We start from the raw sequence: 15,943 nt of genomic DNA, 5'->3' as shown, positions 1-15,943 counted from the left end.
ACTGAGGGGGACTTGATAAATCGTCACTATGTTAAGAGCTGTTATTAAGAGGATGGTGATCAATAGTTCTGCATGTCCACTGAAGGAAGGACGAGAAGTTCTTAATCTGCATGCTTAATCTGTTTGCAATGGAGACTTAGTTTAGGTATTTGGAAAAACCTTCTAACGATAAGCTCTGCAATAGGCTTCCTAGGTACGTTGTGGGAAACCTTGGAGGTTTTAAAGAATAACTTAGAAAACACCTGTCAGGGATGGTCCAGGTTTACTTGGTCCTGCCTCAGCATGGGGGGCTGGATCTGATGACTTCCTGAGGCTACTGCCAGCCCTACAGTTCTGTGATGGAGGCCCGGGCTGCCTCGTGGTTGTTTCGCCTTGCCCTGTTGCTCTTCTTCTAAGTTGCTGTGTCTGGTATGCACTTGAGTTTGAGGACCGGGCACACAACAGTGGCACAGGCAAGGTTGGTGCTGAAGACAGAGCTGGGGGCAGAGAGGAGGGGGGAGTTAGAGTAGCATCAGAACTGCTCACTCAGACACACTGCAGCCAGATGTAGCCAATGCATTGTGGCCATTCGCACAACTCCGCACGGGCACAACAACATGGTGCGGAGTCCACACACCACAGACACACACACCTTCCCTTGCAACACCATGCACCAATGCAGCTGGACCTGCTTTTCTTTAGCTCCTTGCTTACAGAACAAAGCCTGCACTACAGCCCACAGCTCTTCAGTGAAAATCTTTTTATAGCTCCCCTGCCTCAGCTAGAAACCATTGCGTTCAGATTACCTTCGGGATTTCTCCCAGTTGCCTCTGCTTTCTCCTTCTCTCTCCCCAGCTGCTGCCCTAGCACACAGCTTGTGTCCCCCCGCCCCCAACCCAGCGGTTGTTTTACTAAAATCCTGCTCTTACCCCAAACAAATTGGGGTTGTGCCCAGATTCTTATGGCTGCATCTTTGTAACCCTCCACGTGTACTCTGTATGATGCACATGGTGTGTGTAGTATGTGCACAAATAGGTGTCATTGGAAGTTAGGGTGACCAGACATCCTGATATTTAACCCTTTGTCCCATGTCCCGATCAATGTACGATCGGGACGCCATTTGTCCCGATATTCCGGTAAGGAGGCGAGTGGGAGGGAGGCGCTGACCCTGTGGGTGTTCTGGGGCTGGAGCATCCACGGGGAAAAATTGCATCCAAGCTCCTCCATCCTCGCCTCCTTCTCCCCCTCTTCCCCCAGTGCACCACGTCCCTGCTCCTCCCTGGCTCTAGCGCTTCCTGCCGCCAAACAGCTGTTTCCAGGAGGGAGTGGGGAGGAGCGGGTACGCTGCGCGCTCAGGGGAGGAGGCGGAGAAGAGGCAGGGCAGAGGCGGAGACTTGGGGGAAGGGGGTGGAATGGGGGCAGAGCGAGGGCGGTGCAGGGGCAGAAAGAGGCGGGGGGTGGGCGAGCACCCACCCGGGAGAGGGGAAGTCAGCGCCGTAGGGGTGAGTGGCCGGCGGGGAGGCAAGCGGTGGGTGGGGGACTGAGGAGGGATACAGAAAGCCAGCAGCAGGCTGGGGGATGAGGAAAGGCACGGGGGCGGGACGGGACCTGGGGCAGAGTGGAGGAGCGGGGGCGGACTGTGGGCGGGGCCAGTGTGTCCCAATATTTTAGGGTGGTGATCTGGTCACCCTATTGGACATGCGACATGTATGCACAGTGATAATAGGGTTTGCCCAGTTCCCATACATGTCTGGCTCATGAATAATGGATTATCCTCCTCCCTTATACAGCTTTGCACAATTAACTAGGTGCATTTTGTAGGGAAGGCTGTGGGGGGAGTCATTTTCCTTTGTGTTTGCTCTGGTGCTGGAGGCAGGACACCAGATTTATGTGGACCAGGGCTCAAATCTGGTAGGGCAAAGCCTGTGCCACTATGGTATTTGATGCACCTAGACGCGGCTAGCACATTACCCAGACATCGGTACACTCTGCAGCATGTGCATGGTTTGCACATAGAGCTGCTGCCAGTACAGAGCTGATTTTCTGCACACGTTGAGCAGCTCATGCCACAGACTTTCCTCTGCTAGCCAAGAGGGCAGAGAACTCTGTCTCCCATGCTGAGCTCGCTGTCAGCGAAGGGAGTGGGAGAGGCAGCCGGCATTAAACCAGAGACCATGGAGAATGAACCTTTCGATGAGCAATGACCAAATCCATTTAGATGCTGGTCCACGGCTCAGCTTTTGACAAGTGTTTCTCTTGCCCGGGAGTTTGGTTCTCTTGCTGAGGTGGTCATGAGGGCTGAGCTGCCCCATCGTCACCCATAATCCTCAGCCCCAGTAGCGTGATGGCTCGTCATGGGTACAAACAAGCCAGATCCTAAGATGCTGCAAATGAGCATCAGTGGAGCTGCACTAGAATAGGGTCTGGCCCAACGCTGTTATTTCGTGGTGGTGTGTGTTTTCAGCTGTCTTGGAAATTGGCTTCCGTGTGGCCTGGTTTCCCTCTATGCTGAGGCTGTACACGCATGCTGGGAAGAAAGCTGAATAAATTGATCATGTCTCTCCCTATGCCCCTAACCTCTCTCCCTCCCCTGTCTCTACCCACCCACCCAGACTTGAGGCTGATGTGGTAATTGCTAACCCATTTGCACTGCTAAGGTGGGGAAAGGCTTAGAACAGCAAATCACACCGTAGCCACCCGGGATCAGGAGTGTAGTGTGGTCAATATTAGATCTGTGTGTGAGTGACAGGGAAAGAGAGATCCCCCCTCCCCACCAACCCCCAACCAATCAAACGTTGCTTGAAGCGAAACCTCTGAGATGCAGTAAGGTGCTGGCTCCTTTGTTGAACAGGATGCAAGGCGGCAGAGAACACAAGCCGCTGTTAAATCCACAGCCAGACCCCAGTTCCTGTCGTTGGAGTGCAGTTCCTGTCTCTTGCCCTGCACTTCCATCGTGCGTGGGGGCAGAGCCAGTGAACAGCCGCTGCTGCAGGCTCAGCCTGGGCCTGTCGAGTGACAGCAGCCTGCAGTGCGGGGCAGCAGGTTGGCACGCCGGGCAGCACAGGGCGAAGCTGGCCACGGAGCTTCCTGTGAGGGGTTGTCCAAGGCCACATTTTTGAGGGGCTCAGCACGCCCCATGGGGTCCATCTCGGCACCCAAGACAAGTTTTTCGGTTTTCCAGGGCGTGCACGCTGGGAGCTGAGCTCCATTGCAAATCTGGTCCCGGTTATGGCTTCCAAAGAACCTGGGTTTCCCACAAGGCCCTGTGGTGTTTGTCACAACAGCAGCGTGCTTTGTCTGTGCCCAGCAGGCAGCGTGTGCTTTCCAGTAACATCCATCAGCCAGGAATAGAAACGTCACTCGTCACAGCCGTGGTTTTCCAGAGGGCCGAGCAAGCCAGCAAGGGCAGTCAGCGGTAGCCAGGCTTGCTATCGGCACCATCCCTTAGAAATCCCCAACAAGGATCAAGAGTTTCCCAGCCCCCTTGCTGCCGGCTTCTCCTGCCCTTCGCCATGAAGACTGGTTCTCTCTGTCTGCAGGAAGCACAGACCTCAGGGTTCAGGGATCGATTTGGGTAGCGGGTGCTCCCGGGCAGCTCCACTCCGCTGTGAGATACTTGAGGCCCTCGGAGGCGAGTGGGGGATAATGGAGGTGGAGCATGTGCCCTGGGTGCAGAGAGCGGGCTGGGCTCCCTCCCTCGCCTCGCACTGGTAGGCTTGTGCCCGCCTCCTCCCAGCACTCCAGGGGTTTGCGGCTGGCTCTCCGTTCCTGCCCTACACTGGTCAATGCGAGCTTATTTGGTGGAGCGTCTTTCATATCAGCTGTCTCTCCCGAAGCTCCTTGCAGAGCTCAGTAAGGAAGAGCAGCAGAAGGGGAGAAGAGGCCCGGACATGGAGACTGGGGAGGGACCCACAGTTCTGCAGCTGAGATTGGGAACGGACTGGGGAGCTGCTGGAGGGGGAGGCAGGAGGGCTGATTCCTTCAGCAGAGGAACGGGCGGGGAGGGAGAGCAGCTTGGTGGGAAGTTAGCAGGGAGGGGAGCAGGTGAAGAAGGCTCATGTTGCAGACTGGACCAAATCCAAGAGAGAATTAAAAGCAAATTGGCTGGTTTTGATGGGCACCCCTGATCGGACCAGGGTCAAGTGGGGCTTTTTGGTGAAGTGGGGGGACCTGGGGATGCGAATAGACTGGGGCCTTGTGGCATGTTGGATCAGCACCAGCAGGGGGCGCTGTGGTGGCTGGGTTGTTCAGGATCTTGATTACAGCTCTCCGGGTTGTCGGTCTCACTAGCTCTTCCCCTGGAACGTCACCGCCGATGCGGTCGGACGTGGTCCTGGCCACATCACCCCCTCGTGTGCCGCTGGCCAGGAAAACGGGTGTGCCTTTGCCACGGTGGCCCACTGAACCCCAGCGGGAGTGGGGAGAGCTGTGGACAGGCCGTGGAGACAGGGAGGTGATGGCAGCTCTGGGGAGGTGGGTGACCGTACAGCTGGATGGGGTGCTATGGAAAATAAAGAGAAGAGTGAGGGACAAGAGTCGAAGGTGCTGCTAAGTGATCTGCCCTGAGGCTCCGAGGGCTGCATCCGTTCCACTTCCTTATCCCCTCGATTGCTCCAACAAGGGCTCCGTCTCTCACGCATGAGAATCCCTGGGGAACAGCATCAGGGCAATGGTGTTGCACCAGGGATGAATTTGGCTCTCTGTGACCATCCAGGAGAGGTGGATGATGGAAGGTGGCCAACCCTGGGGAGTTGCGCCACTGCCTGTGTCCCCGTCTGACACCTTACACCGCTGCGGCACAGCTAAACAGCCAGATCAGAAGCAGCGAATGCTTCCTGGGCCTGACAGGCAGGTTCTTCTAGCATCTCCACTGCCAGGAAGCTAAGAGGGATAACAATGAAGCAGCCCCCAGGGGAACTAATTAGTGACTCACCTTCCTTGGAGGGAAATGTGGGATTGAAACTGAATGGCAGTACATGCGAGAATCGGATCTCAAAGCTGTCTCCATCCGCTGGGATCCATCTGCGGGCGTTCCAGGACATGGCTGACAGCAACTGTAGCTCCAAGCAGAGGCTCTCTGAACGCTCCTCTGCCGCCTGCAAGCACCAGATCTGCTTCTTACAGCTGAGAGGTGCAAACGCAATGCTAACCGTGGTGACCTGGGGCCAGGGGCCTCGAGCGCTGAGATCCCTGCAGAATAGTAATGCCTAGTTGTTCTGGAAGATTTTCATCTGTAGAGCTCAAAGGGCTTTACCAAGGAAGTCAGTATCATGGTCCTCATTTTACAGAGGGGGAAACTGAGGCACAGAGAGGGAAATGACTTGCCTATCGTCACCCAGCAGGCCGGTGACAGAGGTGGGATTAGACCCCCAACTCTCTTGAGTCCTATACAAGTGCCCCATCCCCCTAGGCCACACTACGTCCACTAAGAGGGAGAGATGGAACCTGGTTTGTAGCACTCCCTAGTGACCACTTCTGGCCAATGCTCTGAGTGGCATCGGTGGGATTTTTTACAGCAACGCATCCCGCTCTCTTTCATCAATGCAGGCTTCTGAGCGCCAGCCCCCTGCAGCGTGGGGCTTCGGAGGGTGGAAGTGGGGACGCATTCATGGGAGAGGTGGACACTTGTATCGGCTCCTCAGTAAACCATCCGGAGCTGCTGTGTTCTGCTTGGCACAGAGGGGACGGGGCAGGTACAGGGGCCTAAAACCACCGTATTGTGACCAAAAGCCTCATGCAAACTTTGTGCTGCTGACAGGTGCTGGCTTGACCCCGCTGCTACGTTAGACTCATGCACACTCCCACCCAGAAAGCATGGCTAGTTCCTCCTAAGGTGCCTCACGATTTAACCGGGACTCACCCGCAAGCCCCCTTAGGTCCCTGTTAATTGTCCCATGGCGACGCGTCGTAGCGGCACTGCCTCTGGAGCAAGAACAGGCATCAGCGGCGCCCTCTGAGGAACGTGCCATGGGCAGCCGACGTGTGGGCTGTCGGCTGAGTGTTGCGGTCCCTGGTCGGGGTGGGGTGGCCGTGGACCCCAGAGGAGAGTGGCTGCCCAGGGGCACAGGGCGTGGTGAGGAATGAAAACCCCATCACGCTGTAGGTTGGATCTCGGGGATCCAGTCCCGTCCATGGATCCGTGCACGTTGCCCTGTGGAACTTCAGTGGAAGCAACAGCCACAAGGTGCCCACACCCCACCCATCCCTGGGCGTGTGCCTGTCTCCCACAGAGCCCTGCCGCCGGGAGGTCACCTGCATCGTTGCTTTGGAATTTTCTTTTTTCTCTCTTCAGGGAGAATAACTTCATCAAGGACTTCCCCCAGCTGGCCGACGCGCTGATCGTGATTCCGCTGCCCGTGGAGGAGCAGTGCCGCGGCGTCCTCTCTGAGCCCCTGCCTGACCTCCAGCTGCTCACTGGTAAGCAGCCTCGGCCCCGGCAGCCTTCCTGGCGCTGGTATGCTCCCCTCCCCCGAGCAGGGCTGGGCTTTTCCAGCCGCCTGTCGGAGACCACCACCCTAGAGAGGTGTCTCTGTCTCCCTGTCTCTGACCCCCATGTTTAAGCCCCCCCCCCGCATCTCCCCACGTTCCCCAGTGGCCCTGCTCTCCTCCTCAGTCTCAAGGACCTTCCCCATGTCCAGCTGGCTACTGTCTGTTGGAAATAATACACTGGCCAGCCCACGGTCACAGTTGTTATGCCAACCTGCATCCCATCCCCGTGAGCTTCCTCCCAGCAGTGCCCTGTCTGTGTCAAGTCGAGTTTCTCCAGCAGTGTGAGCTCATGACAGCTCAGCCGCCTCATCTCAGCCCTGGCCGTACCGCCAGCGCTCCGGCAGCGTGATCTGCCTGGGGTAACGGTCTCTGTTATCATTGTGTCTGTAGCCACAAAGCATGTAGCAAAAAATACAGTCAGAGTGAAAGTAACACTTCCCAGGGTGCATCCTGCGCCGTCTCCTCTCCACTCTCTAAGCCCTGGTTTCCTCTTTACAGGAGACATCAGGTACGACGAGGCAATGGGCTACCCCATGGTGCAGCACTGGAGGGTCAGAAGCAACCTGTACAAAGTGAAGCTCAGCACCATCACCCACTCTGCAGGTGAGAGCTGCCTTCGTTATGAATACAGTTCTAGCCAAGAGGAGAGCGTGGGCGTGGGCAGCAGATCTTGCTTGCTGGCACTGGCTCTCCCAGCACTACCCACGCCTCAAGACTGAGCACTTCTCCAGCACTTTGCATCTCAGGCTCTGTACAGACACCAATGCTCACAATCCCCTCCCCGAGGAAGGTCGGCAGAGAGATTTATCTGCTTTCTACATAAGAATATTACATAAGAGCGGCCACACTGGGTCAGACCAAAGGTCCATCTAGCCCAGTACACTGTCTTCCGACAGTGGCCAATGCCAGGTGCCCCAAAGGGAATGAACCGTCCCCCTGTTGCCCATTCCCAGCTTTTGGCACCATCCCTGCCCATCCTGGGGAATAGCCATTGATGGACCTATTCTCCGTGAACTTATCTAGTTCTTTTTTGAACCCTGTTATACTCTTGACCTTCACAACATCCTATGGCAAGGAGTTCCACAGGTTGCCTGTGCGCTGTGTGAAGAAATACTTTTTGCCTGTTTTAAACCTGCTGCCTATTAAAAGACTGACAAGAGAAACTGAGTCAAATAGTTCACATGATTTGGTCAAGGTCACAGATGGAGACAGAGCCAGAATGAGGGTAATACAATAATAACATCCAGCCCTTACTGTACACAGAGCTCTGCATCCGAGGAATCCACAGCTCTTTATAATGGGGGATAAAAACCATTGTTCCTATTAAACATGGGGGAAAATCAACACAGGGAGATGCTGAGGTCAAAATTGTCCATTTTTGGTGCCTAAAGTTAAGCACCTAAATCCCTACTTAGGCACTTAACTAAGTGACTTGATTTTTCAGAGATGGTGAGCACCTGCAGTTCCTGTTGGCTTTCGGTAGCTAGATTTAAGCAACCACGTTTAATTGTTTTGTGCTAAATTATTTGACCAGGAAGAGACAGCAGTGGCAGAGGAACAGTAGAGAGCAGGTCTCCTGGCTCCCAGCTCCCTGGGTCATCTTTCCTTTTCAGAAGTTCCTGGCTCCCTACCCACTACTCATGCCACATGGCTCCGCCTCTCTAAACTAACCCCCGCCTCCTGTACACATACAGACTCATGCACCTCTCGGAATGGTGGGAGTTTGGGATTAACCAAGGAGGTTAATGACCTAGATTTGCTAGGCTTCCAATTGCACAACTGTTCTTGAGCAATCTGCCTAAACATCACTGTTACACAAATCCTCGAGAGCCCTGTCTCAAGAGCCTTTTTCAACAGCCTTTCTGTAACTGCTCAGATACTCCGGGGCTGGGAGCTTTGTGAGAACCTGGAGAGACTGGCCCCGTTGCAATCTGGTTTATATTCGATCATCTGGTGTAAAAATTTGCCCCAGAGGACAAACTCATTTGCATCCAAATGTCTTGTCTGCATCAAAACACTTCGGCCTTGTCATGGTTCACCGAGATCCCGTCACGGGGCAATGTCCCTGCAAACCCGATGCACCAGCTATGAAGAAACAAAACACAGACGACATCTGCAAGGGCTTTTCTTCCCAGGAGAAAGTTTGCAGCCAGAACACTTCCCCAGCCTCAAGTCCAGCCCTGTCCTGTGACCCCAATGCACCTCCCCACTTCTGTCTGCCAAGCAGCCAATGAGGACTCCTGAGCACCCCACCCGTGCAAAGGAGTGGGACGACTGAGTTAAGAGGTTAACCCCTTGTACCTCTGTGCACTCTTTGTGACACACTGGCCCAGATTCACAAAGGAGAAGGCTTCTAACTCCTGTTGAAATCAGCGGGAGTCAGGCACCTACATTCCTTTGTGAATCTGGGCCGGTGTGCTCAAAGCAGGACAGTGGCCATCCGGAGACTCCTTGCCTTGTTCCAACGGAAGTGTCCTGTGACAATCCCGAGAGCTGGGACACGTGCCTTAGGGCTACTCACTTTCATCTGGAGCTGCTGGCAGTCCAGCTGTGTCCAGTTAACCTTCTTGCCATCCCAGCTATCCAGGGCACTTTCAGCTTTTTAAATAAACAAACATGCCCAGAATATTAACTCCGGGGATGCTCCATGGTATGATCTGGAATAAATTAATCCCTACGCTAGGGCAACATCTCCGGCTGTGATAATTGCGAAACGAAGCTGAGACATACCCCCCGGGGGCATCCTGCAAAAAGGAACGGCGCTTCAGTGCTGGAAGGCATGCATGTGTGTGCACTGCAGCACGGTCCCCAGTGACTTCTTTGTGAAATCCCTGAGGGAGGGGAAGCCACAGAAAGGTGCGAAAGCTGCAGACCCAGGTGAACAGCATGTGTTTAGCAAATGATAATGTAAGCCACAGAGATGGGTAGAGGAGGAGGAAATGCAGCTGGCACATGAGTGTTCAGGGATCAGAGAGTGCCCACTGCCCACACCTCCCAGACCAATTTCTGGCTGCCCTGCCTGGGCTATTTACTGATGAGATGCTCACTCTTTCAGGATTTGCAAATGTGCTGAAGATCCTAAGCAAGGAGAGCAGCCGGGAGGAGCTGCTGTCGTTCGTTCAGCAGTTCGGCTCTCACTACATCGAAGAGGCGCTGTATGGGTCAGAGTTCAGCTGCACCATCCACTTCCCCAGCAAGAAGGTCCAACAGCAGCTTTGGCTGCAGTACCAGAAAGGTAAGGGGAACCCAGGGAGGAGCTGCTGCGTCGGGCACAGCCACTGCTGCAAAACCACCCCAGCAAGGGTGACCAGACAGCAAATGTGAAAAATCGGGACTGGGGGAGGGGATAATAGGAGCCTATATAAGAAAAAGATCCAAAAATCGGGACTGTCCCTATAAAATCGGGACATCTGGTCACCCTAACCCCAGTCCTCTCACCACCACCCTGCAGGCGCTTCGGGCCATGCCTGTAATTAGAAGCAGACTGAAGGCCTGGGTTGACCCAGTGGCTAGCGACACAAGCCTGCCTGTGTCCCAGAGTCAGTCCAAAATTCCAGCTAGGCCCTGGATCGGCGATCTACCCGTTCCTGCCATTGCCTTTCCTCAGACGCGCACCCTCCCTCATCTGCCCACTGGGCTGTCGCCTGCAGGCCGTTTTGCGAAGAACTTGCCACGATCCTTGTCATCTGCTTCCCTACCCTGTTGTGGTAGCCCCTGGAACGCCCTGGGTGATTTGGGTTGTTTTATATAAATGTGACATAATTGAGCTGTCTCGGAATGGCTTCGTTTTATCGCTTGTGACAATGACAGTCTTTAAGGAAGTGTATTAAATCAATAGCAGACTCATTGTGCTGCACTATAAATAACAAGACACATCATTAAGCAGGGCAATAAACTTCAGGCCTTTGAAGTAATGCAATTAGGTTATGTTTATAAAAAACTCCTTTATTGCTGTAGCCTTCCGGGTACCAGTTCATTTCCCTCCTCCAGAGAACCCGGGATAGTCCTTTGACTTGGTCTTTTCCCACTCAAATGGACCACAGCATTTGTATGAACACATGGGACAAATTATAGGATTCACAATAGCAGAGATTGCAAAGGCACTTTCATTCTATCCTCTCTACATAGAGTGTGGCCTGACATGCTATGACTGACAGGAGACTAACACACATTGTGGGGCGGTGTGAACCTTTAGCTATTTTTCTCCTGCATCCCAGCCGTAGTTGTTCTTCTGGGTTATTTATAACACGCCGTTCTTGTTTGTTTTATTTTTAAATATTGATAAATGGACGTTTGCCATAGCAATGCCCTGTCGAATGGGGAGGAAAATCTGGCGATATGTTGTTTACATATTTGTGATGCTATTAATCATTCGGATTGTGCAGCTTCCTGGAATCCCTTGGAAAATGTGTTAGTGTGAAATACTCAGAGGGCCAGATTCTGCTCCCAGTTATGCTGACTCAAATCCAGGGAGACTCCACTCCAGAGAGACAGTGGAGTTACTCCAGATTTACAAGGGCATAATTTAGAGTAGACTCTGGGTTTGATGACGAAAGTAAATAATAGCAAGAGTGCTGTCATGTAGTGCTTTTAATCCATAGCTCTCCACACACTTTAGAAAGGTGGGTGAGTAACATTATCCTCATTTTACAGATGAGGGAGGTGAGGTACAAAGGTATCTGTGGAGTTGCTCAAGATCACAGAGCAGGCCAGTGACAGAGTCCGGGTCTCCTGACATCTAGCCCACTGCTTTAGCTCCTGCGGTGCACTGCCTCCCCCAGCAAACAGGTGCATTAAGGGGACAACGTTGGCCCTCACTGGGTGAATGGCTAGGAGATCTGAACCTTCGGCTCTTTCACATGGGGCTGCAGAGGATCCCTAGTTCCATAGAGCCGCTGCCTTCTGGAGGGCAACATCCCATGGAGTTAATTCCCCCTGACTGTGGCCTCACAGGCAGGGCGCTCTGTTTTCTATTCCATGCAGTGCCGTTACCAAGGCTTCTGTGCGTGGGCTCTCCCTCGCCTCCAGCTGTAGCACATAGCACTGGGATTCACTGCCCAGAAGCAGTGGGGAGAGAGTGAACATCTAACTGCATGGTGCTGAGACACTCCCTTGCACTGTTCTGATTCCTTTCCTATACAGCCCCCTTGTCGCCTCCACCCCACTCTTGGTAGCCCTGGCAGTGGCATTCACCTTCCTGGTGGAACGGTACGTCATCACCTACAAGGCTTCAACTGCTGTTCAGCAGCCTAGGTGCTCAAGTGAGGCCATTATTGTCTCCTCCACCAGGAGGCGGAGAGCCTCCTCTCTCCAGGAGTGTCTTCATTCCAACCGGGCCAAGCTGAGAGACCGGGTTGCTCCTAGCCCTTCGCTGATTATTTTCCCACACTGGAAGACAAGCCACATAGGCTGCTTATATTCTGGAGCACTGCGTCTGGCACATTATTGAGCTGAAAAATGGACCTGAAACTGGCCTACGGCGTTGCGTCAAGGAAAGACGCTCTAACTTGTAAATTAGCATTGTTTTTAAACAATGAGGATGACGTAGCTAGAAGGCCCCAACCCAGACAGTTTGACTGGATACCTTCTCAGTCAGAACCATCTCTGGCCTATCATTACCTTCCTGCTAGCCAACCCACTTCCTAACTGCCCCGGGAACACACACGCAGCACGTCACTGAACTACACAAAAGGCGCCTTTTACTGTAATTTGGTAGCAGGTGAAATGGACAAAAGCGGGGGGAAAAATCTCATGCTGACTGGAATGGTCCCAAAAATAATAAAATGGAAGTTTGTAGCACATTTGCAGCTTCCTAACCAAAGTATCTTAATATTTTAATCAACTTCATAAATAAATCTGGAGGCCCCAGGAAGAGGTGCCCGCCTACAAAGTACACAATCTGTGTGTTTGCTCCCTAATTGAAAACATTGTCTCGAACATAAAACTGTACCGCAGGCAGTCCGATTTCTTGTAAATTGCTGGGCCAGACACGGGCTAGTTGCCAACGTTGGAACTGTCTGAATAACCACGCTAGCAGGCAGCAGAAAGGCAGAGTCACCGGAGCCCTGGAAGTGCGTAGATGTTTGCATATGGATTTCTCCAGCCAAATGCAAGACACACTGATTTGTTTTTTTGGAGAGCCAACAGAAAGCTTGCCCCTCTTGCTCCCAGTGCTCAGACACCCTGGTGACGAGCAGGGGCGGCTCTAGGTATTTTGCCGCCCCAAGCATGGCAGGCAGGCTGTTTTTGGTGGCTTGCCTGTGGGAGGTCCCTGGTCCCGCGGATTCGGCGGTCCACTTGCGGGAGGTCTGCAGAAGCCGTGGGACTAGCAGACCCTCCGCAGGCATGCCACTGAAGGCAATCTGCCTGCCGCCCTCGCGGCGACCGGCAGAGCGCCCCCCCATGGCTTGCCGCCCCAGGCACGCGCTTGGTGTGCTGGTGCCTGGAGCCGCCCCTGGTGACGAGCATGATACGAAAGCCGAGAAAAAGAGATTCCACTCTGCTGCATCTTCTCTCATTTGTGCTAGTGACAGTGGAGATGAGGTGTGCTCTGAGGCCGATGGACAGCTTGGATTCTATGCCCATTAACAAAAGGGGGAACTACAGAGTTAATCTTCCCTCATTAATAACAAACTCGGTACATTCAAGATGAACATCATGCTGGTGACAGGTACTGGATGGACAGGCCTGGAGACAAAACAGGGGCCGATGAGGGCCAGTTTTCCCTATTCTGCCCCTATATAGCATGAGCAGCATCACCTTACACCACCTTCACCTTGCTCTGAATGGTCCTCCTCAAAAGGCAAGAGAAGCATACGGCCTCCTTAACCCCCGCCACTGAGACTGCAAGCAAGAGAATCAGTTATGATAGTTCTGGGGGTATAGACACGTCATCCCTGGAAATTTAACTGACGCCACCCAGGAGCCTTCCTGTGATAAGGATTTTCAGTCACATAAAATATTTTGCTATAGAGAGAGAAAGAGCGAGGGGAATTTTTGAGTAAAGATTACAAATTAGGAGTTGCTTTTCTTTTAGATCTAAGGCAAATATTGGAAGTTTGCCTTCTTCCAATCTCCCCTCTGGAGAACGAGTTAGACTGTGGGCAAACAAAACAACCCCTCCTCCCATTTTATTTCATTTAAAATGATTAAAGGCCCTATTTCAGGGGCTCTTTGGCTATGGTTCCATGTTACCTAGCAACACTTTCACTCATCAAAGAGGGGATGTGGGCACTGATCCGAGGCTTTGAAATTGACCCAGCTGTTGATCCGTTTCACTGGAGCCTTTTCTCCACCATTAGAGCCAGTATTTAACGCTGACAGCACGTCATTAAGTTCACACCAGTTCTGTGGACATCTTTATTTGGCAGCTTGTGCCCACCTGCAGACTCCATGCCACCTCCTGTTGCTTTTAAGGCACTGTTACAAAACATGTAGGAGGAAATAGAGGAATCCTTCCAAGAAGGGCTCTCCCAGTACAGCAAATGCACCTGCTACTGGCCATTCCATTCTCTGCAAAATAATTGTAATAGATATTTGCTCTACGCCTCCCTTCAGTCTGAGTGGAGGGAGAAGGGCAGCTGTAAGAGGAAAAGGGAACGGTTGTTCAGCGAGCCAACTTGGACATCCCAGGAGGAACTTCAAACAACTGAGCTTTGTATCTTCCTCACTTCCAGTGAGATAAACAGACCACAGACAATAAATGTGGATTTGAAAAGGTCATTGGCCCAGATGGAAACAGAGAGGTTATCAGCAATACTGCAGAGGCTCTAATAGCATTAAGCACTTTAGTAGCACTCTTCCTAACAGCACTGAGCAGACCACAATTAAACCTTCCAACTTTCCCATAAGGCAGGATTACCTCTGCTCTACAGCTGGAGAGACTTGAGGCACCGGGGTTAAGTGACTTGCCCAAGGCCACGCAGTCAGTGTTAGATGAAACCTCAGATGTACCCAGTCCTAATACTCAGATCACTCTTCTCCCTCACAATGGAGATGGGAATTAAAAGATCGTTACAGCCAGAGAAGCAGCTGCTGCTGAGGGGTCTAGAGTGGTACGGATGTGAGGGACGCGTCTGGAGAAGCAGAGGTTATGTCCTTATCAGACAACATTGGGTTCATTTTATTTTGCTCTTTTTACACCCCTGCTCCCCAAGTGGCACACACATGGAGTTCCCTGCCTGAGCCAACATGGCCCAGTTATGTGCACAGCAAACCAAACATTGCAAACAGCTTCAGCACCTGGAAACAACACGCCCTGAGCTAATAAAGGAGAAGAACGGCCATACCGGCTCAGACCAGTGGTCCATTAGCCCAGTATCCTGAGGGAATGAACAGAACAGGCAATCATCAAGTGATCCATCCCGTTATCCACTCCCAGCTTCCGGCAATCAAAGGGTATAGACACTACCAGCAACATGGGCGTGCGCCCCTGACCACCTTGGCTAATAGCCATTGATGGACCCATTCCCCATCAACTCTTTTTTGATCCCCGTTATAATTTTGGCCCTCACAACATCCACTGGCAACAAGTTGCACAGGTTGACTATGCACTGTGTGAAATGCTTCCTTTTGTTTGTTTTAAACCTGCTGCCTATTCATTTCATTGGGTGACCCCTGGTTCTTGTGTTATGCGAAGGAGTAACTAACACTTCCTTATTCACCTTCTCCGCACCGGGCATGATTTTATAGATCTCTATAATATTCCCTCTTACTCATCTCTTTTCCATGCTGAAAAATCCCAGTCTTTTTCATCTCTCCTCATATGGAAGCCGTTCCTTACCCTTAATAATTTCTGTTGCCTTTCTCCAAACCGTTTCCAATTCTAATATATCTTTTTTTGAGAAGGGGTGATCAGATCTGCATGCAGTATTCAAGGTGTGGGCGTACCATGGATTCATATAGCAGCATTATGACATTTTCTGTCTTATCTATCCCTTTCCTAATGGTTCCTAACATTCTGTTTGCTTTTTTGACTGCGGCTGCAGATTGGGCAGATGTTTTTAGAGAACTATCCACAATGACTCCAAGATCTCTTTCTTGAATGGTAATGGCTAATTTAGACCACATCATTTTGTACTTATAGTTGGGATGTTTTCCAATATGCATTACTTCGCATTTATCAACATTGAATTTCATCTGCCATTTTGTTGCCCAGTCACCCTGACTGTGGTGTGTGTCTTTGGCATTTTTCCCTGTACAAGGATGTTAAATGTAATTATATTATGGTCGCAGTCCAGCTATATTCACCTCTTGGCTCCATTGAGGATTAAATCAAGAATTGCCTCTCCCCTTGTGGGTTCCAGGACAAGCTGCTCCAAGAAGCCATCTTTTATGGTGTCTAGAAACTTTATCCCTGCATTCTTTCGCGAGATGACATATAGCTAGTCAATATGAGGATTGTTGAAATCCCCCATTATTGTGTTTTCTACCTTTATAGCCTCTCTAATCTCCCAGAGCATTTCACAACCGCAGT

The 15,943-nt window shown here is 52.1% G+C and overlaps 1 protein-coding gene across 8 annotated transcripts in view; it reads left to right on the top strand.

The window, feature by feature from the left end:
* The window catches only part of ASTN2 (astrotactin 2), a 622,345-nt gene that overhangs the window by 390,719 nt on the left and 215,683 nt on the right, over positions 1-15,943 (top strand). For all 8 annotated transcript variants that reach the window (XM_039506369.1, XM_039506367.1, XM_039506370.1 and 5 more), the window contains 3 exons: positions 6,272-6,396; positions 6,967-7,071; positions 9,524-9,703. In XM_039506369.1, coding sequence (XP_039362303.1) covers positions 6,272-6,396; positions 6,967-7,071; positions 9,524-9,703 — 410 coding nt within the window. The remainder of the gene's footprint in view (positions 1-6,271; positions 6,397-6,966; positions 7,072-9,523; positions 9,704-15,943) is intronic.

This window comes from Mauremys reevesii, linkage group 19 (assembly GCF_016161935.1).
Source record: "Mauremys reevesii isolate NIE-2019 linkage group 19, ASM1616193v1, whole genome shotgun sequence".
Taxonomy (NCBI): domain Eukaryota; kingdom Metazoa; phylum Chordata; order Testudines; family Geoemydidae; genus Mauremys; species Mauremys reevesii.
This window is presented reverse-complemented; position numbering and strand designations above follow the sequence as displayed.